This window comes from Ambystoma mexicanum, chromosome 1q (genome assembly GCF_040938575.1).
Source record: "Ambystoma mexicanum isolate Mex_15411 chromosome 1q, UKY_AmexF1_1, whole genome shotgun sequence".
NCBI lineage: Eukaryota > Metazoa > Chordata > Amphibia > Caudata > Ambystomatidae > Ambystoma > Ambystoma mexicanum.
In genome coordinates this window covers 416570233-416598025 of record NC_090922.1, presented here as the reverse complement: position 1 = coordinate 416598025, position 27793 = coordinate 416570233, and the positions used below count along the sequence as shown (strand labels likewise).

At 44.1% G+C, this 27793-nt stretch overlaps 1 protein-coding gene across 1 annotated transcript in view; it reads right to left on the bottom strand.

Annotated features, from left to right (window-relative positions):
• LPCAT2 (lysophosphatidylcholine acyltransferase 2) overlaps positions 1-27793 on the bottom strand; it is a 1163987-nt gene that overhangs the window by 129219 nt on the left and 1006975 nt on the right. Inside the window, exon 13 of the mRNA XM_069639642.1 lies at positions 16903-17044. Coding sequence (XP_069495743.1) covers positions 16903-17044 — 142 coding nt within the window. The remainder of the gene's footprint in view (positions 1-16902; positions 17045-27793) is intronic.

Below are 27793 nucleotides of genomic sequence, written 5' to 3'. Positions count from 1 at the left end.
CAACGCCAGTACCTTGGTGAATACCCTTGGAGCCGAGGCTATACTGAAGGGCAGCACTTTGAACTGGTAGTGCTGACTGTCCACCTTGAAGCGCAAGAATCTTCTGTGCGCTGGGAACATGGAAATATGAAAATGGGCATCTTTCATGTCTAATGTTGCCATGTAATCTCCCTTTTTTAGGAGGGGGATTACCTCTTTTAGCATAGTCATGTGAAATTTCAGGGGCTTGACATACCCGTTTGCAGGGAATAAGTCTAATACTGGGCGCATTGTCAAATCTTTTTTTGGCACAAGGAAGTAAGTTGAATAAATACCCTTGTTTACCTGGTTGCCCGGGACGAGTTCTATCGCGTCCTTTGAGAGAAGCTTGACGATTTCCTCGAGGAGGGTGGTCCAGGGAGTGAATTATTTGTCTTGGAGGGTGGTTGCGGGGGCGCTCCAGCAGTTCGATGCAGTATCCAATGGACACTGTGGACAGCACCCATCTGTCCGGGGTGATCCCTTCCCATGCTTGGGTGAAGTTGGAAAAGCGCCCCCCTACTGGGGATGCGTGGGAAGGGACCCTGAGCGGAACTTCACTGTTTGCTGGGAGGCGTACTGCCTCTGCCTTACCGCAGCCCCTCTTGTTACCTCTACCATAACTTTGGGTACACTGTTGGTTGCCATCCCACGATGTACCCTGCCCCTGTGAGTAACTGGAACCCCTCTGGGAATTTTGTCCACGTGAGCGACGAAAATTAATATTATTCCCTCTTTGGTTTGTGGGTTTGTTAGTCAATTGTTCCAGGGACTTTAGGGTATCGTATTCATCCTTGGCAGTTTTGAGTGCCTCCTCTACTGCTTTGCCAAACAAGACATTTGGTTCCACCGGCATGTCGGTAAGAGTAGCCTGGGTCTTGGGTTTAAACCCTAACTGTCTGAGCCAAGCGTGTCTCTTGATGACAGTGCTCTCTGCGATGAGCCGGCCTGCATTATCTGCGGCATCAAAGGTCGCCTTTAGAATGCACCCAGACACCGATCTACTTCTGACGCAATCTGGGCTAACTGGCCTTTTAGTGGTTGTGGTGCGGAGGCAATGAGGGCAGCTTCCTGCTCCCACTGGTGGCAATTATAGCTTGCCAGCAGAGTGGTGGTATTGGCAATTCTTGCCTGGTAAGCGGAAATGGAGGCCACTTTCCTTCCTAGCCCATATATCCTCTTGCTCTCCTTGTCTGGGGGAGCTTCAAATGATTATAGAGGTGTCCCCGCTCTTTTCCTGGTGGTAGTGACTACCAACGAGTCAGGCTTAAATTGGCCCCTTATATAAAGTGGGTCTGACTGGACGGCCCTGAACAATTTTTCAATTCTGGGGTTTACAGCCCTAGTGAGATTAGGGGTGAGGAGGGAAGGGTCAATTCTGCGTTGGATGGACTTCAGAATTGGTATGGCTTGGGCAATGGGTTTTGTATCCCCCATGATCTCTTCTGCAAAGTCCCTCTCTTCTTGAACCCCTTGAGTGTCTATGTGAAAGTGCTCTGCAGCTCTAGCTAAGACCTCATTTAGTAGAGGCTGATTATTCACAGGCGAGTCAGTCACCGGTGGTTCTTTGTTAACAGGTGAGTCTAGATTATAGACCTCTGCCTCGTCTTCCTCCTCCTCATCCTGGTCCTCGTCGTCACCGTAATAATCGACACCCGGTTGGTCGTCCAGCATTTGTATGTCTGGGTCTTCAGCATACTGGAGGTAAGGTTGAATACAGAATGGGTCTGAAATGAGGCCCTGAGCTGGAGTTTCATTACGAGGTCTCCCTACTAGGAGGCTGAGGGTCCTTGGATCCTGAAGGAGTAGAGTTGTCAGGGGTACTCTGATAGCTCAGAAAATAATCAGGATTTTTTTCATAGAAATTAGCTAAAGAAGACATTCTTCTCATCACCTGTCGATGTTATCAGAGCTCCATTCCCTGGAACTGGGGATGACAACCTCCTGCTGAGGTACCTCTCCTATTCCCATATCCTGTAGAGTGGGAGGGATAACTTTAGGCTTGGTGACAGGGTCAGGGGTCTTAGATTTATCCTTATCTGAGGACCTATGTTTGTCCTTCTGGACCTGGGGTGCAGATGTCGTCTCTGAAGACTTTTTCTACTGTTTGTCCCCTTTACCATGGGTAAAGGAGTGTTTCCCTGATGGTTTGATTCTTTCGGAATCTTTCGACGCCTGGCGCCGAGATTCGGGGTTGTGTTGGCTAGGTGCCATGTCTTTAGAGTGTGTGCGTCGAGACTCGGAGGCAGACGTGGAAAGTGCTGCCGGAGCCGACTCTAAGCGTGCTGCTTAGGGGTGGAGGTCAGATTTGTCTTCTGACGACCATACCTCTGTGACTTTGGGGAGCGAGGCACCCTTGGCAATCGTGGACGGTTGCTGTGTGTCGTGAGGCGATCTCGACCTGGAACGCCCAGAGGACACTGATTCTGAGGACCGCTCTCTATGTGCCTCCTCCTTCCGAGCGCTCGACACAGGTGTCGAGTCTCGGCTGGGGCTAGTGTGCTTAGGTGCAGTAGTGCGGGTAGAGCTCGTGTCGCCAGGTGTGGTCCCCATAACTGCCCCGTCGGACAATCCTCTGAGGCCGGGGACTCGCGCTTGGGTGTCTATCGATGCCCCTGTGCCCTCGCCGTCCGAAACGGCAGAGTTGCTGTCATCAATGAAGGAACCCACCGCCTCCATGGCCTCGAGCTGTCTGGCGTAATGGGCCCAACATTTAGTGGAGCGGTCCTTTAGTGTTTTAGCCGTAAAGAGCTTACACGCTCTGCAGTTAGCTTTGGGGTGATCCCTAGGCAAACAGAAATTACAGGTGTTATGCTTGTCAACCCAAGGAAACTTGAGGTTGCACTTGGGGCATAATTTAAATGGAGTACTCTCCATATGTCACCTTATGGCAGCGGGCGAGCGGGCGAGTGTATGTAGGAAATAAAGGGAGTGTGATTATGTCCACGTCCCACTCTCCCTACTTGCAAGGCCATAGATGAATTATGACAAAATGGCTGAAAGCCAGGGAACTCCGCAACAATGCTTCCGACAAGTATGGTGGAAAAAAACAATCTGAGGGTCCTACACGCATGAGGGATCATGGGTACAGTGGACGTCACACTAGGGATAGTATTATGGCACGCCCTATGTCGACGCCCATTTTCAAGTGTCGAAAAACAGACTGTAATACTCTGCAGCTTCCACTAGATGACGGCCTATGCACAGCATGTGATCTAAGCAGATTCCACAAGCCTCAGAAATATATATATATATATATATATATATATATATATATATATATATATATATATATATATATATGGTTGAGAAGTCATAACCGGCAAGGAGCGTGTGAATAAGCAGATGCGCTGGGAGATTGTTATCAAAGATGAGTAATCCGCATAAGGAAGGAGTCCATTAGAAGGATGAGGTGGAGGAAAAAAGAGAGGCAGATAGATTTTTTGAGAGAGATGATAATCCAAGACCACCTCCCAGAGGAAGGATGGACTAACTCTTAACTTCCCCTCCTCCTTGGAGTAGAGAGGTTTAACAGACAATGCATGGAGCTCACTCACCAGTCTACTGGAAGGGATGGTGACCAGGAAAATGACCTTAAAGGTGAGCAGTCTTAATGAACAGCAATTAAGAGGCTCAAACAGAGCACCCATTAGAAATGGTAACACTAAATTTAAATCTCACACTGGAAAAGACAAACTGGAGTGAGGGGTAACTTATTACGAAGATTCCCTAGGAATAGCACGATTGCAGCGATCAAGACAAATTGGCCCTGCTCTTGGGTCCTCTTGAAGACCAAAATGGCCGCAAGATACCACTTCACAGTCTGCCAATCTACAGGCCTATCGAGTCCAAGGACAGCAGAATATCCAAAACAGAGGACGTGGAGTAGGCAAAAGGGTCCAGATCCCTCTCCCGGCACCAAGTCAAAAATGTACACTACCTACAGGCATATATTGATTTGGTGGTGGGCCTTTTAGCAGAGAGGAGCACATCCAGAAGGATCTGCGACAAATCCCATTCCATATAATTCAATATTTCAGCAGCCAGGCATTAAGTATCAGGCTGTGAAGGTTCAGGTGTAGGTGACGTACCAATCAAGTGTCTAGCAGAGCTGTAGTGGCATGGAGCAGAGAACTTTCCTTCAGGGGTGCCCCATCATCAGAGGAGCAGCAGCAGGTTGAAGTGTGAGGTCTACAAAAGGCACTTTAAAGCAAAGAGCACGTTTTCCCGACTTCCGACAGTGTGAATCTGGATGGGATAGACACACATATTTTTGTTAGTAAGCCTATCTAGCAGAAGGCCCATGGGAGCACACAAGCTGTGATCAACGACACAGACTATTGATGCTAGTTACTCCCACAAGATGAATCAAATTGGAAAGAATGGGTCGAATGTTCTGATGAAAACCATGAGACTCACAGCCTGATTGTTAAAACTAAAGGGGAGGTTACCATATTGATGCCTCCTTAATGAGATCTAACCAGAAGACAACCATTTTATAACTGTTGTCTCATCTAGTAGACATGCCCTATCAGAGATTTTTCGGTACCACAGACTTGACCTATGAGAGTTGCGGATGTTTTTTTTTTACCCACTAGTAACTTGTGATGTATCCACTAGTGGTGATTTACTTCATTGTGACTTGTTAGCACATTCTGAATTGTATTTTAACCACTCTACATTTTGGTAAATAGGTATGGTTTTGTATGCATTTTTAATTAAGATGTTTTAAAGTTCTATCAATAAAACCACATTACTTGTGATTATGTATGAATATGTATCGGGACTTCACTAGTGTCATTCACAGCGAGAGCAACAACTTATTATAGTCTATGGATTGAAGTCTGTTGTGGGCTGACTTTATTAGTTTGTTCATGTTTTCACACACCTTTCTCGTTCTTAATTAATATTTCCGCTTGTGTGAACTCTATTGGGGTTAATCTACATTTTTTCTTTTCTCATTCAGGTGTAGGAGCTACCTCTCTGTGCGGGAGAGGAGTTCTGTCCTCTGCGCAGGCACCATGGAGGACAGATGGGAATATCCAACAACTTTGGGTACCAAGTTCTCTGGGCCCAATCTGAAGCGATCAAGATCATTGTGGACCCGAACAGGCATAGCCTCCTCAGAAACAGCGGTATGGCAGGGATCGGCGTGAATGCAGAGAGCAGGTAAAAGTTCCACTCAACTGTCAAGGCGTTCCCCAAAGCTCCCGGGCAAGGGAATTCTCTGGAGCAGAACCACATGCACTTCCTGTTTACACTTGAAGCGAAGAGATCCACTTGAGGAGTACACAAATGGGAAACAATCTCCTCCAGAACATCCTAGCAGAGCTCCAACGCGCGCAAAGTCAAAGACTGCTAAGGGTACCCGCCAACACATTCTCCTTGCCGGCAAGAAGCCCACACCACCCCACAATGCATGGCTAAAGTGCTGTCCATCAGGACCAACACTGTCTTTCCTCTCGTAGACAGGAGGAAAGTAAGTAGGCAGCTTGATCACTCAACTCTCAAGAGAGCGATCAATGATGAGGAACACAGGTCGTACACTGGTAGGTCTTGGAGGTGAGCCCCACAGATTTTCAGGCCCGCATCCGTGACCGGAGTCAATGGGGGCCAGGTTGCTGAAACAATCCCCCTCTAAGAAGATTTTCTTTCAGGGACGACGATTGCAGCTCTCCAGACACCTTTGTCGAGACCGGATAGATCTCATGTCCGTCCCTGAAAAAGAAACCACTGTGAACTCAGAAGCCAATGAAGCGACTTCATGTGTAACCAAGCTCTGGGCACTACAAGAATGCAGGAGGCCATAAGTAAAGCAAGCGCTGAAAGCTGAGTCTAAAAACATTCCTGTGTTTGGAAGACATGGATCTTCTCAGAGATGTCTGCCGTTCTGCCCTCGGGCGGAAAGCCCCAGGCAGGTGTCCAAGACCGCTCCGATGAACTGTCTGGGACAGCGAAAACCTGAGACTTCCTGAGGTTCAGTGAGAAGCCCATGCTGTGCTATAGGCTGCACGTCCGGTACAAATGTTGACAACGTCAAGTCTAGGAAGCGGGCTTGGACGATCCAGTCATCCAGATAGGGAAAACCATGAATGCCCTCCCTTCTGAGGCGAGCCGACACCACTACCAGCAGCTCTGTAAAAACCCTATGGGCCTCATTACACGGATGGCGGTAGGGATTTACCGGTACCGGTAAAATACCGGTACCGGTTAATCCCTACCGCCTTACTACGAGGTCCCTTTGCGGGTTGGGGGATTTAACGCCTGCTTTTTGCGGGCGTTAAAATCCAACCCGCTAAGGGACCTCGGAGCCAATTACGGCACCGCAAAATTGCGGTGCCGTAATTAGCGCCGTAATTAGCGCCTTCCCCATTCCCATAGAGCCCTATGGGGCAGAAATGGGAATGGGGAAGGGCAATGGCGGAAAGGGGATTTACCGCCCCTCCAACCTTGGAATGGGGCGGTAAATCCCCTTTCCGCCAAGGCGGTGCCGGTATTTTACTGGCATGAGCCATGGCGCTAATAGCGCCATGGCTCACCGCCTACCGGGTAATGAGGCCCCATGTGTCGGAAAAAGGCTGGACAGAAGGACCTTGAACTGGCGGTGAAAATTTCCGAATTTGAAGCTCAGGTAAATCCTGTTTTTCCTTTGGGTGGCCACATGGAAGAAAGCATCCTGAGATCCAAGGAGACCAGCCAATCGGCCAGGGCCTGAAGAAACTGGGTCTGAGTCACCAAAGATGGAAGTGGCATAAAGATCATTAATACGACATACCACTAATTCATTTAATTTTTAAAGTGCATACCCATTGTTCAAATGATCAAGCAAACTGCCCTTGATGCATTTTTTTCTCATAAGGCAAGTATATAACCAGCTAGGCTTGGAGGATCAAGCACCGCCGAACTCGCAACCCTCTGAGACATACATGCAGCATCCATGGCTCAGAAGCCACCACCTTAACCAACTCGCCAACACGTTTCTTTGTTTTCAGCAGCACAGCCTTTCTCATGCATGATGGATTATTTCCAATTGAAAGGCTTTGCATAGCACCTCTCACCTTGCAAATATGTCAAAGTGAGCAATACATCAAAACACCCTAAGTTTTGTTTATATTTATGACGTCTACTATATGTTGATATGCACAAAAATAAAGTGTGCTCTTATGTGGCTTGTCAAAGGTTCTTAAAATCATGCATAAGAACGTTCTCAAAGTTTGTGATAAAGAATCTCCATTACTGAGTTTATAAAACGGCTTCTTTTATTGCATCTCATAAAGCACTGAAAGTACAATTGGTAAATAGATTTTTCAGGCTTTCCTTATTTTGCATTCTGGGACTATTAGTTTTTCATTCAGGCTGTGGAAAATTAATTTACAATTATATTATTCTGGCTTAACATGTTGCTAAAAGGATTTACATGTTGTCATATTGCTTTCCTAAGCAATGTGTGTATTTTGTAAGCAAACACTATAAAACAGAATTATTGCAGGCTTTACCATCCAAAACCTAAATATTTGATTGCAAGGTATGTGTTAAAGTGCCTAAATTGCATAGTGGTTTAAACTCCCTGATTCACTGTTCAGCCAAAGTGTGTGATCCTGAGCAAATAATGTACTCTCACTCTGACTTTACTGCAAAAATTAGAATGGTGGCATCCCCTGCTTGGTGGGTGTGGGGGATAGGTCAGGGTGTTTCCCAGTGCGCCATCTGCTGCACTTCTTATGGCGGCGTCCACGGACCGGAGCAGTGACCGCCCTGGAGGGAAGTGCCGCCTGCCCCTGTTACCCCTACATCCACACACTGCTCCACAGAAGAATGAAGGAAAGTTTTTGATATGTACTGTTATGCTATTTTATTGCATCTTTTGTTTCACACCATCTGCCATTTTCGCACTTTCTAGGAGCTTCCGGATCTGCAAGATCTAGGGTAGGGGGCTAATGTAGTAGCAGGGGGATGAGGGCATTGTTGGTTTGTTACATCATTGATGCATGCAGATCTGAAAAGATAGGACTTTCTGTGCAGTGTAACATTTAAATGTTTTGTGAGTTGTCTGAAGCATTGGTTAATGTGTGCACTTTGTTGCTATGGTACTGGTTTGTATGATTGTATGTTAGTCTGCCAAAGAGCTGCTTAAGGAGTGTGGAGAGTTGCATTTATTTGTATCTGGGGTGGGTTAGTTTCGGATGGTGTATGCTTCATTGTCTAACCTGTGTTTTTTCGGTGGATGGGATGAGTACAGCAAGTTATTTTTTATTTTTTATTAGCATTTAGCTTCAAGAGAAGCTTTTTACCATTTACAGTTTGAATTTAAAAGAAGAATTCCATAACAGTTAAAGCATATGATACAAACATTTCAACCAGTTGCTACGAAAGAAAGAAAGGAGAAAGAAAAAAAACAAGAAAAACTGTAACTGAGCAGAATTAGCGGCTCCTACTGTCCAATTATACAAAAGTAAACTTCTTTATCACTTCTCTCCTTCAAGCTTTTTGAAAATGATTGATACCATCTCTAACAAGGCGAAAGTTACAGATAGCCTTGAACCCTGTAACAAGTGTAGCCACACATCTTTCTTGGATAGAGTTCGACTGTTCACAAAAAATCTGCCTAGTAGGTTACATCGAATGTCCTTAATGCCCTGACAGCTCATAAAGAGGTGGCATAGTGTTTCCATTGGGTGACCACAAAGACGGCATTTATAGTCTCTCATGCTTTTCGGTATCCTGGCTTCAAGAATTTCTTTTGTCGGAAAGATGTTAAGACAAAGGGCCTCATTCCGAGTATGGAGGTAGCCATGGTGCTATTAGCACCATGGCTGCCTACATACTGGGCTCCAATACCGGGTTCCTTCAATGAGGAATAACCGGGTCATTCCAACATTGGAGGACCCGGTAATTCCTCCTTGAAGGAACTATTCCCCATTCCCATTGAGCCCCGATTGGCTCAATGGGAATGGGGAGGGAGCTAATAACGGCACGTAAATAACGGCCCGTTATTAGCTCCCTGTTCCCTTCGAGTCCCGCAAAGGGAACCTCGTAATAGGCGCTCCCGTAATGCAGGGTACCGGTCCAGTACCGGCACCCTTCATTACGGGAAGCCAGGGTCGTAATGAGGCCCAAAGACTTAGAAATTGCTGTCGCAACACAGCCGAAGGAAACTTACTAAAATACAACAGAGTTAGACCACGCTTGTTGAGAGCTATGCAATATTTTCCATGAAGTTTGGATGAATGCGCTAACTCAGAGGACTCAATCCAGTCATACTCATACAGGTGTTTTTTCACTAAATCTGGATTTTCAATTAGTAATTTCTTGGTGGTGTCGATGGAGTCCAACAATCCCAAGCATTTGGTGCTCCATTCAACAAGTAAAGGCTCTTTTTCTGTTTTAAGTGCCTGACCCAGCAACCCAAATCCGCTGTCAGGTGGCGGCAGTAAGTTAGGGTTGAAGGTAGAATGGGCTTATATTCCACTGCGCTAACCATCTTCTGATTTAAGGAGCCACTTAATAATGTAAGTTTGGCACTGAAAGGGTGCAAATGAGGGGAAAAGGAGACAGCCTCAAGCCCTATGAAGATAAAAAACCAAAGCTAAAGGGATTTTTACCGTTTGCACAACTGCATTGTTACAAATAAGGAAATTACATTAGTAATGAAATTAAGTAGTTTAGGCAATCTCAAAAAGACATTTTTAATTGAGGAGATTAAACAATACAGACAGTACAATACAAAACAAAAAAGAAAAAGATTCACAAGAATCATGTTTATATAAGGTATACTTTATTCAAATCATATCATATATTCTTTTAAAAATAGCCCTTTTAGAAAACGAATCACTATTGACGGTGGATTATATTTGTAGTGGAAATATTTGTAGACCGTTTGATCAATATTTGATTTGTAACTAATCCTGCACTTGTTTCTTTTTTTTGTTTTGTATTGTCTGTATTATTTAATCATGATTATTATATACTGTTTCCGCTCTTCACAATGTTATGACACATCAATGGTATGCCAATGGTTTGTACAAATTTGGTTTAGATGTTATTATCTCAATTGTTTACTGTTGTGGTGGCAAAAGCCCCGAGGAGGACATTCAGTTTAAGGGTCGAAACGCGTGTCAGCAAAGTCCACCCATTATTCGAAGATTGAGAATTAAAAATATATTTTTGAGCTTGCCTAAACTGTTACTTAATTTCATTACTAAAGTCTTTTCCTTATTGGTAACAAGACAGTGGTGCAAACGGGAAACATTCCTTTAGTTGAAGGTAGAATTAGTGGTTATTGTTACCATATCTTTCTCCAATAAATGCTGTATTTGATTGCATGGACACACCATGCAACTGTGCACTTTAAGCAGCAACAGAACATTAAATCGTTTTGCTTCTGGTTGTTTTTGTCAGTGACTCGCCAGCGAGCCAAAGACCAAAAGAGGGATGGACCAGAGGAGCAACCAGCAAGGGATCAAAGGACCAGAAGAGAGACTCACCAGATCAGCTAAAAAGAGTATAACAGTGATAGTCCAGAGCACTGAGGTCCTGTTTTAACAAGATTGGCTTGTTTAAACAAAGTCAACAGTTTTGGCTTGTGTGAAGGTAACAGATAGGCATATGCTAGGCATTCATGCCATAAGCGTAGATCACCACATCAATTTCCGGCTGTTGCTATCTTTTGTTCCAGCAATGCCATTATGGCAGTGTCTGACAAATGCCTATCGCATGCTACACAAAAGCCAAAACTGTTGTCTTTGCCAATGCTTGTACTGAATTGAAGAGACTGAAGCCAGATGATTACTGGCAACTACAAAGTGCATTGACTTTAACGTAGGGGCTTGCCTGAAGTATTGCATTTCTGTTTTACTCACTTACCAACTTGCATACATAAAAGTATTTATTACAAATAAAATACAGTAATATCTTAAAATGAACATTAATACGTCACATGTCATAGCTGTGTTAACTTCCTGGACAATTTTGTAGGAAAATGATACTTTTGCCTACTGACACGGTTTCCAGCCCTATGCAGTTCAAATGCAATGGTAATCCAAGTATGTTTAAGCTATTTTTGTAATTGTGTGTTTTAGAGTAAATGATGATCAACAGATTAGACTAAAAGACATTCCCTAAAGAGATGTGTGTCAAAAAGTATCATGTTTAATTTGCATGCTCAGATAGATCAACAATTTCTATTAATGAATACAGTGTTTTGATATTTGTTAGGGACAAATATAGTGCCATTTGTTTTTTATTATTCCAGGAAATGTCTAATCTAGCCACAAATCAACAAGCGCCATTGTAGTTTGAAAACCAAAAGGTCAAGCCCCACACGGGCCCCTCCCCCTGCCTTTTGCCTACCATTCCCCTGATCGCTATCGCTATCCCACTAGATCAATTGTTCTCCTCTTGCACGACTGAGAGTAACCATCTTGAACTTGTCCTTGCACAAGTACAAGTTCAGAAGCCGCAGATCCAGGATGGGTAACAGACAGCTGTCCTCCCTCGACACCAGAAAATAGGTTGAATACCAATCCCTGCCTTGTTCCGAGCAGGGCATCTGTTCCGAGACCCCTTTTGCCACAAGCGGATGAATTTCCTCCAGCAGGAGGGGTGCTGGAGGCAAGGACTGGTTGCCCTTAGTGCGAAGAGCAAAAGGAAGGCCGTATCCCTGGTGAATGATCTGTAAGGCACAGGCATCGGAAGAGGTAAGCATCCATTCCTTGCCAAACTTGAATATCCGGCCTCACACATGGGAACGGTGGGAGGAGACGTCTTCGCAGGGGTTTCACACTAAGTGCTGCAGAGGGCACAGTTGAGGCACTTCCTATGGATGCACCACTGGCCCCCTACCTCTGTTGGGGTACCATGTTCTACGGTCCCAATCTGGAGGGATCAAGATCATCGTCGACCCGAATAGGCGTGGGCTCTTGAGAAAAAAAGAAGTGTCACAGGGATCGGCGTAAATGCATTGAGGTCGTCAAAGTTCCACTCAACTGTCAAGGCATCCCTCAAAGCTCCCCGACGAGGGAATTCTCTGGAGCAGAACCACATGCACTTCCTGTTCACACAGGAAGCAAAGAGATCCACTTGAGGAGTTCCTGATCTAACCACTCTGTCGCTGGGGGAGCAGGCGAATGGGTGAAAATCCCTGCATGTGGGACTTTCTGGCCACTGTTCCTGGACCAACTGCAAGGACTGATGGGCATTAGTGCCGAACAGGTTCATGCCATGAAAAGGCATGTCCTAAAGTTTCTTTTAAATATCTGGTGCAAAACTTGACGCCCTGGCCTAAGAAAATCTCCAGAAGAGCATGCTGGTGGCCCTGGTTCCCGCCACAAAGTCTTCAGTATCCAGACCTGCCTGAAGGATTTGTTGATAGGCTTCCTTGCTGTCCCTAACCAGAGGCTCAAACGCCATTCCGCATCTCACCCTCAGGTAAGTGTTTGGCTGCCTCTGACATGATGGAGCAGAGACCGAAAGAGAACTTGGCCAGGGCACAGGAGGCATTTCACACAACAGAGACCGAGGCTTCAGGCCAGGTAGCGAGAGTGGAAACCATGTGGTCTTTATGTTTGACCTAGCAGCCTGTACCACCAAACACTTTGGTGATGCATGAGCTGGGAGAAGCATAGGGTCAGAAGGGGCCGGCCTGTGTTTCTTAGCCAGGTCTGGGTCAACAGTGAGTACTGAGGCTGGCTTGGTGCAGAGATCAATAACTGCTCCCTCTACTGCCTTACTGAATGGCAATAGGCTCTCTTTCTTTGGCACCTCGTCTAAAATGTCCATCAACTCATACTGCACCTTAATGTGCGAGGAACAGACAACCCCTAGGTGACCACCAAGCGCTTTAAGCAGCTCGTAGCTTGTCTGGGCTTGGAGCTGGGAGCATGTTAACCCCTGGTGCAGTGTCCAGGCCACTTGCCTTCTGCAAGTTGGATGCAAGGTCTACCAGGTCTCCATAAAACTCCTCCGGAAAGTCTCTGACCTCTTTTGCATGGAGGGGTTCCTGTCCAAAAGGGATGGGGGTCCCATTCCAAAGCATAAATGTCCTTCAAACGTGACATGTTGTGCCTCTGTGGAGTGGGGCAAATTTCCTCGGGACTCCAGCGTCGGCTGGCGCCACCATGTAAGGGTGCGCTGAGGTCAGAGAACTGACGTCCGAAGACAGAAGGGTACAACCTTTCAACAAAATCTTGTCACGTCTACTCTCAGTCACTGTCGGCCTGTCCGAGTGTGGTGAGAACCGATGGCTTGGCCGAGGCCGCCAACATTGGGGCTGGAGCTGCCGGAGCCTTGCCAAAGATCTCAAATATCTTGTGCCTGAAGGCCTCCCGTTCCTATGGAGTAGAGGATTGGGTTGGAAATGGTACCTGCTGAGCCTAATCCTCTGGGCTTCCCTGGAGTGGCGGCTCCTCTTCTACGAGAATAATCGTGCCTTGAAGAACTGCATGGAAATCTGGATCTTTCATGGTGCATCTTTTTCTTGTTGCTCCAGACTGGGTACTATTCCTCAGTGGTCCACACCCTCCATTCCCTGCGACCTTGAACCCTCCTCTTGTGTAGAAAGACGTACAGCTTAGCCTCACGCAAAGCTGTTCTCAAAGTGTCTGTAAGATGCATCGACTGGCATAACAGCAATTTGCCGAGACAGCAAAGTCTGTTGCGGTGCGGGTCCAAGATGGACATTTAGCAACTTCATTCAATGCAGGGCTTGAATGCCGAGGACTTCGCCGGATTCGGCATTTCGTCGAATAAGAAGGAGAAACGCAATATATAAAAAAAAGCAGTGCTCCCAAAGCGAGCAGAATGCGCAGAAAAAGAACTAAGGTCCCAGGGCGCAGTACCTCTATATGTACCAAATCTGATGCAGTGCGTGGAGGCATCGGGTGCAGCAGTACTGCACTTGCGAACAGACACAGTGGGTAGAGGCATTGGGCGGAGCAGCACTGCGTGCCCTGGCAGCTGAAGAGTTTCCCAAGTGCAGCTGTGCTGGGAGATCAATATCAAAGATGAGGAATCCATGAGCGGAAGGAGTCCATTACAAGTGTACACTTGGTCAGATGGCAGATCTTGGGAAATTATGCATTTTATCGACAAACCTGAGATTGCAAGCTGCAAGGATGGTATCAGAATTTTTGTAGCAGGTGCAAGAAACTGTTTAACTAATGTTTGCTATCAATGGCATCAAGTGTCTTTTCTTCATTCCCAGCTGGTGTAGAGAATGGTGTACCTGACCCCGACAAGGAACCTGTTGCTCCGTGCTAATGCAGCGGGTACCACTGCGGATAGAGCCAGAGTATTAGATATCAGGCACAGTTTTTCATACACAAGAGTCATGAGCTGACCACCAAGTTTCCCGCTAACTTGAGTCGTAGAATAGTGCGACTCTCAGAGCCTTCAGGTCTTTTTTAGGATGTCAGGCTGGAGTGAAATGCCCGACCTGTCCGGTTTGCCTGACAGCAGTGGCCATATATTCAATATCCACCAGTTCATGCTATGTAGTCTGAAAAATGGGGCATGGCACGAACCCCCCCATCTTGTGTTAGTGGAAAGCCTTCACCATATACAGGTGGTCCTCCTCTTCCATATCTTCTTCTTCCATCATATCCCTGTACAGTGATTGCGGAAGGGGAGTACTATCTAGTTGGAAGGTGTTCAATGGTGGCATAATCATTGAGAAAATAGTTGGAGACTACAATACCGGGGACAAAAGTGCAGATACCAGTGGCAATAGAAGAGGAGCCCAGTGCACCACAAGTGGAAGATGTTGATGGGGCATGAGCAGGGCAGTAGTAGCAGGGGTCACCAGAACCTTAAACAGGATCTCGGGTGGCATTGCGATAATCTGCTTACATTTTTACAGAAAAGAGCTCTTCAGTTGTGGTGACCACATTCTAGAAGAGGGGATCAGGCCCACCAGCAAGGTTTGCGTGTTAGCCTATGTGGGCCATGATATCTGGTGCAGATTCAGGCAACCTATAGAATACCCCAAAGCCCATTTCTGCAGGTGGAGGTGCCAACCGTTGGTTGAAAATTCAAAGATTGTGGTGGAAGGCAAAGTCACACAAGGTCTGAGTGGTGTAATTGATTCATCCAGATTCTGAAGAAAAGGGTGCGTCACCCAAATTGTGTTGGCAAGGAGGGCAACCTAGAGTGGTTGATTGCAGTTTGATTTCTTTCCATGTATGTGGGTCAAAAATAGCTGTGAACAGTCATTTACTTCACATGTAGAGACTAGCTTCAATGCCTTGTGAAGTGCTGGGTTAGTACCTGCTGGCAGGATCTTCATCACAGCACTGATATGATGCAGGCAGTAAATCCTTAGTAGCCATAAGTGAAGTCTGAAGCGTAGTATATGGCCCTGGTGTAGTGCACAAATGATGGTCTGAAAAAGAGCAAGATAGCTAAGGCTAAATATGTCTTTCAGATGCCCCAGCTTAAGGGCCGGAAATTGCTGGATGAGATAACCCACCATGAGTACTCTTGGAGTTAGGTATGATGGGATGCTCAACGGTTATACTGGTAGCTGCCACCACTTGAGGCATTAATGGGTTTAGGGTACACAGTTCAGTGAGCTGCTGGAAATAAGTTACCTTTGCTGGAGTTTGTGCTAAAAGTAGGCAAATCACTTTCAATGACACTGAATTCCGGTGCTTGTACGCTGTGGTGTAACGGAAGATCAATGATCACCATCGCACATGGGCCAATCGGCCCTGCCTGAGAAAACAAAGACTGTGCACTAAGTACCATGATCGCTTGTGTCTCAAACACTCCAGATCAACAAAAGTTGCATAACATGATGTACCATGTCTAAACCCAAATGAATGGGACATAGATTAACATTGTTAAAGGAGGGAAAACAATAATTTAAAATTGACTAAAAAAAATCCCAGTCTCCAAAGCTTGTGCCTGCACTGTCTGTGAGGCGAACAAGAGTAGCAAACAGGGAGAGAAGCATGTGGGAGGGTGGATCGAAGTTGGGCTTGGCTCCATCAATACCTACACTTAGTGTCACTTTTCTTTATTCAATTTACTGTGTTGCTCCGCATCATGCTCCAATCCCATCCATTTCCATAGGAATGGAGGAAAGGGGAAGGGATATAGGAGTAAGACAGCACAAGATAGCAGAATGCAAATGCCAGGAGAAAGCAAAAAGACAATATGCTAAGAGCAGACGTGCAGGTAAACACGAAAGCAGATGAGGGCAAGAAGAAGAAGTAGACAGAAAAATGCAATTGCGCAAAAACAATGGTGAAGGGCAGGCAGAGAAGATAGCTGCAAAATGATGAGGGAACACCACTTTCTTTATCAGGAAAACCCATGAGAAAGTGTATAAATCATTAGCAAGCAGTTTCGAAGCGCCAAAAGTGAACTAACAATTTTACATAGTATGTTTAAAAATAGGTGGCCATGTGATATTTGTATGTTGGCACGTCAGGCATGCTAGGATTAATATTGTGAATAAAACAGCCCCTTCGCAAGTATGCAAATAGCTTCAAGTGTGTTGCAGAAGCATGTGGCACGATTCTGTGATTTGTTAGCTATAAGGGGCTGAAGGACTTGGTCTCTCTCAGCCTCCCCTCCTCATACCATTACAAAGCCATACGTAGCACCATCTCGACTTGCCAAATACCCATCATAGAGGCTCTCCTGGAGAGCATAAGGATGGTACCTCATACTCATGCTGATTTTCATAAAACTTCCTATTTAAGAAAAGCTCCTCTGCTCAGGTTCAGTATTTGATGTTTGCCTGAGACCAAACTCTAAATTAATGTTTTCCAATGCCACAAGAAACTTGATAGTCCCATATATGGATATCAACAAAGCCCCATATTTGATTCTAAACATAACAATTATACTGGTAAAGGAATTCACCATAACAAAACTACTTACAGTAGTGAATTTTTCCAGATTTATCTGCATCCATATCCTGAAATAATTTGGAAACATTAAGATCTGGAACCCCCAATGATGATCGCAAAAGAGCAGAAAATTCATTTTCGGTAATGCTTCCATCATTATCGACGTCAAAAAGCTACAAAAAGATCAAACATTACTTTAATGTACAACTGAGACAATGAGGTCACATATTCGGCACATCATGTAGTGAGCAAACTGTTGCTATGTGCTTTACTTGAACTATGTAGAAGGCTGAGAAAAGTGGACACCAAAGTATTTATATGCTTACAAATAAATGTCCATCTCATAGCAGTTATCGTTCTGCCATGTCTCGATATCCCGAACATCCAGGTCTCCAAAGAGTCTGAGTAAGGGACCACGGAGTTTTATATATCAAGTGCTCTCTCACAACAGATTAGCAGATAAAAATAAACTTGCTGAAAAGCAAACCCTGGTCTACACTAGGCAAATGATGAGGGGACACCACTTTATCAGGAAAACCAATAAGTATTAAAGCCCATCATTTTAAGTGTGTCAACAGAAAAGTAAATGTTTTGAACATTTCTTCAACTGCAATAACCTGATCTTGGTGCCAATTGTGCATGTTGTAAGCTTAATCACATTTTCTCTCCATTTGTCTCTTAATTGAGCCCAGCTCTCATACATTTCAATAATGCACAACCTTGAAAGTTACCCTGTAATATATGTGAATAATTATACAATTCTTTACCTGGTGTCCCGCATCTCTTCCTCAACTCTACAAAGGATGTCATGCCTGTATTCAAAAATAAATCCTTCAAGTGCTTAAAACCCTTATCTCTCAGTTTCTCAATCCTTCCATCACATAAAAACCTCAATTTCCCTTTTTTCCTTCTGTTAAAAGGGTGTGTTTGTTTATCATTCCCTACAAATTCGTTTTAATGCAAAAGTTTACAAACCAACATCAATACGCCTTTGGATGGAAAGATCTGTCATTGGTAGTATTTATGGTCCATTCCATCTATATAACAAGGATGTTACCACTTGCAAACCATTCAAATATTACTTCTAATTTAGTAGGGCAGCAATATCTGCGAAGTCTGGAAATTGTAGTCCCATTCATAACTTGGCGCACACAGTCCTTTGTAGTGAAGTACTCTGGATTCCAATACTCAATAGATCTTTTTAAAGGCATCAATTAATGGATCAATATTACATTATTTCAAACTAATTTTCCTCCCATCAAAAAACATATTTACAGACCTCTATCTCCAAACTAAGGGGGTACTCTGCCAAGGCATCAACATTCATCACACAAACAGCAAACTTAAACCTGCAGTTTATGATTCCTGATCACATCTTGAATCTCTGTTTTCCCAAAAAGGAGTGGCGGTTACTGTATAGGATCAGTCAAAAATATTAAAGTTCCATTCCATGAACATATAAACACTCTTTGATTTCTTGTCACATCACTGTATCTGACTCAATCCAAATACTTTCCAATTTTACTTATTTTTAGATCCATTTATTCAGTCAAAAGATTAATAAACAATGCAAATAATAGCAACCCAGTCTTATGCCTCTTGAGATTGAAAATTGGGCTGAAATCAACTTTAAGTGTGGAACCTGGAGGGAAGTTCTTTCTGTAATAGGTTAACACAATTAAAGTGTTTCTTAACACAAATGAATTGCTTTAAAAGCTGGAATTTTCAATCTGAGTCTTTTTCTATGTCAAGTGACAACAAAGAGAATAGTCCATTGATTACTTGCCCATGCTATTACATTCAAATGCACTTTGACTCATTAATTCCCATACAAGTCTCATTGAAGAAACAGGAGTTATTATTCTAGCTGCAATTATTCTTGCCAAGATATATGCTTGACAATTTTACAGAGATATCTTACTACATGAACAAGATTATCTCATTTGACTTTTTACGAACTAACACACCTAAAGCTTGTGTTAATGTAGCTGGCTATGGTCCCTGCTCTTTTGTTTCTACCATCACTTTTAGTGAAAAGTGGGGCCACATCTTCCCTTAAAGAAATGCGTGGGGACTGTTGGGACCCTGAATTTTCCCACATAAGCCATCAATTGTTCCTGTTTGCTGTGCTAGAGTTAATTTTCCTGCCTATTGATCCCTTACTTCATAGGGTAGTTTTTCAACAGCCTAACCTCTGCAAGAAACTGATCCACAAGGTTTGTAGGTTGTGTTTGAATCTCTCTATTGCTCTGTCTCTGTCCCATCCTCTGTTGTTCCCCCCTCTATCTGAGGGCCTGTCTGTCTGTCTATGTCTGTGTGTTTGCCTGTCTATGTCTGTATATGCCTGTGTCTGTCTGCCTATGTCTGTGTGTGCATGCCTTTCTATGTCTGTTGCTCTGCCATTCAACATGTCTTTTTTTATTGTTTTTATTGAATACAGCCGAGTAAACTCTTCAAAACACATTTTTACATTACATCATTAAAAATGAACAAATACACTTAGACAATAATACTTTCATTTGTAGTAGTAATAAAAATGAATTATAATAAAACAATAAAACAATGAGAGAAGGGCACCAGAGGGAAAACACTACAAAACACTACAAAAACATGAATTGGCATAACCTAAAAACAACTGCCTAAAGTAACATTACAATTAATGTGGAAACCTGCAGGTCTAAACTCAATTAATGCATTAATTAAGGATTAGCAATGCCCTCTTATTGTGTCGCGGTTATCTGTGATATTACAACATAAACAAAATGTAGCTTTGCAGTCTCTACTCAAGCTCCATATCGTTAACTATACCCAAATTCAGTGCATTCAAAAAATTGAACGTGGCTATCCTTATGCTCATTAGTTCAGTCTCTAGTATGGCTGGCCATCGATTTTCAGAAGACATTAGGCCAAAGTACAATAAATGACGACTAAATGATCTTAGTCTCAGCTCTGTAAGAGCCGGACAATCTACAATAAGATGTTTTATTGTCTCTTTAACAGCAGTATCAAAGCAGAATCTACAATGGATCTCAATTGGATCAATACGTTTTCTTCTGGCCAGAATCTCACGCGTTGGATACAAATTAAGGCGAAAGCGTAAGATCACCGATCTCAAAAATGGAGATGGGGCTCTTCGCCAATATGCTTCCATCACGTTAAGCCCTTTTTGTTCAAATCCAAAGGACTTAAAATCTTTGTATGCAAGACATTTAGATCTGGTCTCTATCCAATCTGCTCTATAGATTTTGTCTTTTGCATGATTCGGATTGTTCACTAAAGTGTCAACTGATACATCAGCCCTTGCCATTATTTTAAATATGCAAGCTGACCACTTACGTACAAAGACATGAGATGAAGAGAGCATGTAGTCAGCCAGGCGTGCCAATAGGGTGTCATTACTGTGATATACTAGACATTTTCGAAAGAGGGCACACAGGCGCCATTCATACACTGATAACAATGAGGTCAAACCCAACTCATGCCGTAGCCACGGACCAGGTATCTATGTTGGAATTCGGAGGACAGACCTTCAATAGTTTGCCTCTAATTTGTTCAACAGTGCCACTGGAATAATGTTTTTGGTCTCCAAACCATATAACATGGTAGGGATCACCTTCTGTCGCCAGTATGTTACTGCAGGATCAGTGGAAAATTTACCATATTTGAATAAAATAAGCCGTGTCTGTGAGATGGCTAAGTCAAGCTTATTGTTAACCTGTCCTAAATGTGATTCAGCATGCGAAGACCCAACAAATAAGAGCCCCAAATATAGGTAATTGGGCACAATTTCAAATTTTACATTTTTGATTTCCCAATCCATTTTCAATCTGTGGTTAAGTTTTGGGGCATACATCACAACTTGGGTTTTTGTTAAGTTAATGATCAATTCATTCTCATCCAGATACGCACTCAAGGTCGATAAGAGTTTGCAAGCTAACTAGCGTTTTTTGAGATGAGGACCAGGTCATCCGCATACCATAAAGCCTGAAACACCAAACCCTTAAGCTTGGGGAGTCCGAACATATTTTGGAAAAGGCAAACATAACATCATGGATGAAAAAATTAAAGAGGGCAGAAGCAAGTACACATCCTTGCTTCAGCCCTCTATAGGTTGCTATGGCAGCAGACAACAACCCTACCAATGATAGCCTGACCTTTATGGTGGTGTTTGAGTGCAAGGCGCAGATGATATCACAGAAGGTGGCTGAACACCCCGCATTCATCAATTTTGACATCAGTTTACCTCTCGACACTGAATTGAAAGCTGAATGCAGGTCCACAAATGCAAAAATCAAAGGGTTGTTTAGATGATTGTGCGTGGTCCTTGAGAGCATTCAAGGTAAGAAGATTAACTGCTGTCCCAAGACACGCCACAAAGCCAGTCTGGTTTGGATCACGTTGCTCACATGTTTGTATCCACAAGCTGAAATCTCTCAGGACTAATCTTGCGAATATTTTGCCAGGTGCATCCAGCAAGGCGATTGGGCGATAGCTGGTGGGAAGTCCCCGATCACCTTTTTTGAAAATTGGCACAATCAAGGATGTTCGCCAAGAGTCGGGTAGTTGTCTAGACAATAAGATCTGCTTGAAGACATTATTTAAAATGCAAGCCCAATTTTTAGAATTTGCCTTGAACATAAAGTTTGACAGAACGTCAGGTCCAGCCGCACGAGAAGCTGATGATTTGCGAATGAGGTCCTCAATAATATCTTCAGAACACTCTACTTGCCAGCCTGTCAAAGATTGACTTTCATATTTATGTTCAATAAAGCTTGGATCCGCATATAACTGAGCGAAGTGAGCCAACCATTGGGCTTCAGAAACCCCATTGAGTTAAGAACTAGCTTGTGATTGTTGTGAGCTAGACCCCAACAGAGTCCATACTTGCGCCGAGTTTCTATTCTTAATTGCAGACATGAAGGCCTCACTATCAAGTTGGAACAATAAAGCTTTTCTGACACGTGACCAGTTCCTATATTTGCACTTGATGGCTTTGGAGCTTGAGTACGTTCACTTAAAGGAATTTTCAAATTAGCTCCCAGTGCTTTTTTATAGGCTGTTTTCATTTGTTGGGTAAAAAAAAAATCAAACCTATGAATGTGGCTGGTTCGAGAATTGGGTATGAGAAAGTAGATGTTTTGGAAGAATGATAGCACATCTACATAGGAAGCATAGTTATGCTCCATTTGATTATCAAGAATAGCCTTATTTAACGCAAGAAGCGAATTTGCGGACCATCTAAAGCGAGTCTTGGCATTATTAATGATCAATTTTTGAGTATACCACTGCTGTGTGTTACCTGACGGCTCCTGATCCCATTGCCAATGTAAGGAGAGAATATTGTGATCACTGGCGGTTTGTGGGATGATTTCAAACCCAAGTGCACTTTGAAAGGGAGAGCTAGAGAGATAGATATAATCTATGATAGATTTAGACAAGCCTCTTTGCCAAGTGTAATGGGCAGGAATATCTCCCACAACGGCACCATTTGTCATATGAAAATTACGACCTTTAACGAAATTGCGCCACCACCTCTCCGTATCTCGGGTGCAAGTGGATTTACCACCCCCCAGACAATCCAAATTGAGGTCGCCTGCCATAATGATGCCCAGAATATTTGGGGCATGCGACGCTAATTCTATAACAGCAGATAGGTCTTTAAAGAAGTTGTTATCTGATAAACCCACGGGGTTGCGATACAAGTTGATCACGGCTACAAAATCGGAAGCTCTTGAAACCTTTACCATTTCAATAAAGTTGTTCGCAGATGCCCAATTGGTGATCCTTGGGCCACTACTAATTTTGACCGCCACCATTAGGCCTGAAGTTGCTCTCCCTTTTTGAGCGGCCATAGCTGGTACCAACAAGAGCTCATGGTCATCCCAGACTGGAGCCACAAGCATCCACGTCTCTTGTAGAATCACTATGTCAAATTGGTTTAAGAGGTGGTTTGAACCCCATTGCAGATGGGTGTGCCCTCTTGTATTCCAAATGGCTAATGAAAACTTTTTTGATGATACTTCGCCTAGTTGTTATGTCTGGTTAATAGGACCGTGCTCTCGATTCTGAGGCACAAAGGGACCACAATATGAACAAGAACAAATTGGGCTGCACTGAGCTTTACACTTAACAGTGTCCTTATTCCCAATTAAAATGTTTTTTTTCTTGGGCTAAACGTTCTGGGTCTTGGGCAACCAAAAAACCCATTTTAAATAACTCCATCTTGGCTTTCCAGATCATATTTAGGACCAAGCCCGATTTGATCCATGGCCGTACGATGGAGAGATTTTGATTGCACACAAACTCCACCTGATAGATATCCCCAGAAGAAATATCCTCCAAACTGACTACATCCCCAAATATATTCAAAACACTTGAACGGCAAAGGTCATATTTATCAAAGGGTGCATCACAACACTTTATGATAAGAGAGTGACAGTTGTTAAAAGAGTTCTTATTTAAGCATTCAGAATGGTTTAATTTTGCTAGGGGTTTGTTGATCATGCCTCGATTAGGTGCTATGGATGTGTACTGAGCCCCGTTAGAGCAAGACACCTTAGGCAGTCATTGAGTTGTGAATGAGAGCGGAGATTGTTTACAACAACATCATCCACCATGCATTGGTTAATGCTCTGCGATGGCAAGATAATCTCTTTTGTTGCCAATTTAGAAGGATTGTTTATCGAGGCTTGCATGGCACGTTGAGTTAAATATGCATCCACCGCTGCTTTGATGGACATGGTGTGTTCTCTTAAGTCTCTGTCTTCTACCGCTTTGATAGATTTATTGGACTTAGTTGATAGATTACTTCCTGAACTAAATTGACAGTCTGAGTGTTTACTGTGTCTCATAGGAAGGGGAAATTGATCCGTTGTGGAATCAAGTAAATCCACCAAGTCCGACAGGGGAGCATAATTATTAGATTGAACACTATGTGTTTGATCTCCCTGATTTGTAGGCTCCCTTGCTGACAAAGGGGTTACGACAGAGCTTTTCTGGGCAATTGGCTCGGTGTCTAGCACTGTGACTGGGTGCACTGTGAGTATAGACATTGCTGTGCCATTGTGTGGCTGTGTGACACGATTGGATGATACAGTGGGTGCCATTTTGCGTGAGGCCACTTTGGAAGTTGGACAAGTGCTTTTGATACGCATTTTCATACTCGGGATGCTAGACGCATGATACACGGGACTCACCATGTGAGCTGGGCCATTGTTTTTTAGGGCCCTCATCTATGCTAACCCAAGAGTCATTAAGAATTACCACATCAGGTTGAGGTTCAATCGGGCATATGATATTCTTAAACGTAGGCAAAACCGAGACAGATGCATTAGTATCAGGCTGTGGGCCAATCACAGTCGACAGTCCAGACAGTCCCTCAGTTAAATTTGTGTTAAGATGATTTTTTTGAATGCACAAGCCATGTGAAACAGTTGCGATCCAATCTAGTATTTGTTGGGTTTGTTTATTTTGGACTGATATCTTTGAATCCAATGTTTCAAATAGTTTAAATAAACTGGCCACGGTGGTATTTATCGCTGCAAATGTGATTTCAATTAGAGCCAGATTTTCTGAGGGACTATCTGCATTGTCAGTAGGTAATTTGCGTCGTGGTGTCGGTTGGAGGAAATAAACTGCAATGGATCTATTAGAGCGTATGGAAGAGTCCATTGAGCCTGGGCCATTATAATTCGATATATTCGGGCTAGAGGAGCCATTAGACCCTTTAGCACTCGCAAGAATCGAAATATCCGCTGACAGAGACAGGTTCAATTCCTTCATTTACTGGCGACATGTGATTTGTAGGACTACTGCTTTTCTCTTTGTTTGGCGTAGTAGCAATTGTTAGAATACTAACATCAGATATGTCAGAAGTGATAAGATCTATAGGTAGGCCGCTGCCTAAACGGTCCAACACTGCTGCCCGAGTCCGTTGTCCCACTGAAGATGCATTAAGGGGACCTTCCCCCACCATGCACTCTTTTCTTCTTGCACAAAATGTGCGAATGGCCCTGTTTGATAAGGGGGTTCTGAGAACTGGGGTCAACATAATGGTTTTCCATGCAGTTCTAACAATAGTTTTTTATTTGCTGCACAAGGTTTTTGGTGAGTTTAACAACAAGTCTGACACATCAGGCATATTCGATTTTAGTGTGTACTGACAAAATGACATGAATCGACAGGGGCAAACCTCATTCAAAATACAGACTCGGCACTAAGAAAATATATAATACGGAAACTAAATCAAATGATTCAGATTGCTCACCCAGTTGATGCTCAAAGCTGGGAAAGCTGCTAAAAATAAAAAATTTAAAAAAAAAGATAGAGCACCAAGCACCAGTCGAAGGCACTGCGCTGAAGCGTGCGCGTTCTCAATATATAACACGTGTTCTCAAAAAGGCGTGGCCTAGAATGCAAAAGCCTAAAGAAAACAAAATTACAGCACCTAAGTAATGATGTTAAAAAAAGATAAGCGTGCTAATAATCAAACTTGGTATTCACCTTCTAGTATTGTGAGCTCAACTCACAGCATAGTTCAAAATCAAAAATCCAAAACAGGAATCCAGGAAACAGTCAAAGCCACTGCAGCTTTTTCCAAGCGCCGGCAAGAAAATAAGCTATGTTCACACCGGTGAACCGAGTATGCAGAAATAAGTGTGCACCATGAAGAATGATAGTGGGGAGGGCTTACCGTATTGTTTTCTGGACAGCCAGAGATTTTTATCTCCAAGATTACTTTTCTGCCCTCGCCTCACCCCGCTGAACACACAGAACACTTCCAATTCACTTTCGCTTCGCGATCGCGAAGGGTAGGCTTTTTAAAGTCCCATGAGTCCTTGCAGGATCAGCTGTTTAAAGGGGACGTGTATTCCCAAGTTCAAAGCAAACAAACAAATTGGGGCCTCAGTCACCGCAGAACACTTCCAATTCACTTTCCAATTCAACGTATGTCTATCTGCCTGCCTGTCTATATCTGTCTGTCTGTTGTGGCGAACAAGAAATATGGCTCGGACTAAGAAGTGCCATGTTAATGGTGTGTAATAAAAAAAAAAAATGACAACGTCTATCTAGCCCTACTATGAGGGAAGTTCTCTGCCTAACCAACTAAAAGTAAGGATGCCCATCAAAGTCCAAAAGAAATAGGGCCTTATCACAAACTGGGCGGTATTCCAGCAGTAAATCCGCCAGAATGCCGCCCAACGCAATTACCGTTACCGCCACTTGGTCCAGCGGTTTTACTGCCACATCACAAGTGGCGGTGGGAGTCCATGGGACTCAATGGGGCATTTTCACCGCAATTACTGTGGCGGTAATTGCTCAGCAGTAATTGTGCCAAAAATGGGCAGAAAGTCAGCAGATTTACCTCCAGCTCAGAGCTGGAGGTGAATCCTTCAAATTTCCACCCAACTCATAGTTGGGCGGTGCAGTAATTCAGCAGTAACGCCATTACCGCCACATGTTACCGCACCACCCAACTTGTGATGATGCCCATAGTTCTTAGTCCAAATCCTATGAGCTCAATGGCCCTATATAAAACAAAAAAGGAGGCCGGAGCAATACCCTTTGTTCTTGGCTTCTTCTGCCTGGCCCAATCACTTGGATCTCTTTCCAATAGGTTTTAAAAGTTAGTCAATGTCCCACAACACAACTCATAACATTTCAGCAGGTTCAGCATGCCAAACCTCAACTCCATATGATTCTCTGCCTCTATAAGAAGAAAACGTTTCCCTAACACAATTGCACCATTTTGGACTTAGTGCTCGACAATGTTCTGGTTTTCTACTTATGGACTGGAACACTCCAGGTTCCCTCTCTCTCCAGTGCTGTTCTAAATATTTCGAGGTTCTCGGACTTCCCAAAGTCCTCTGCCCCCCCTAACAGGCTTACTTTATCTCCGTTTTGGTAGGGCGTCTGCCCGCTCAGGTTTTTTTTGGCTCCCGTAATACACGTGGACTTCCCAGCCTGAATGTTAAAAGTTTCTCGGTGTCTCAGGTCTTCTCATGCAGAGCTTGGCTCTCCGGGCTCCCTGCTGCAGTCTCGTCTCAGCGTCAGTTAACGGGTCCAAAGCCCACCACGGCTTCTGTGTGGGCGCATCACCAGACAAGACGGTCACTTTACCATCTTCATCTCGATCTTAGATTCTTTGTGGGTCTCCACGCTACCGCTGGCACTGCAGTCTAGCGTGGTTCCACCACTTCCAGGACGCCTTCCCGTCAGAAGCTTGCCTCTGCGTAGGATTCGCTCTCATTCATTCAAGGTTCCTCATGATTTTAAGTACGTCATCACAAACAAAAGGGGTGTGTCATTCTTTTTTGATTGTGGCGTTCAGGCAGAAGCCAGCCTTACCTGAAGCCAAAGAGATTGAACAAATGTCACTATTTGGTAAACCTAAAACCGGGTAAAGAACAGTTTTTCCAATTCGCATGTAGGCAGATAGCTTGTTCTGGACAGGGAATTCCTGACCTGAATGGGAGTCCTTGTCCCCAAGTCAATCCCAGTGAGGTCCCACTTGCCCAGACCCCGACGGAGAGTCTTGCTGAGCACCCTCACCTCCCCAGCCTCAAAGGTGGAAGCTCCCCTTTGGGGAGAAGGTACAAATAATCCAGGTTCATCACACGGTCTCTCTGTGTGTGTGTGCACACGTCCATCGGTCTGTCTCTGTGTGTGCGCGTCTGTGTGCGTCAATTCAATGAGATCTGCCGGCCCTGTGTGGCCTAGGAAAGAGACTCTGACCAAACACATGTATAGTTTGGGCTATAAACCTTTATTAAAAAATAAAGAAAACCTATCTCTCCCTATTTAAGGTGGTTTCCCTACCTAAATCAGCTAAACTCTGGCCTGTCAGGATGCCAGCAAAGTCTGAAGTAAAGTTCGGTCCTGGACAAATGCCTCACCTAGCCCTACCAGTAGTACGCAAAAAC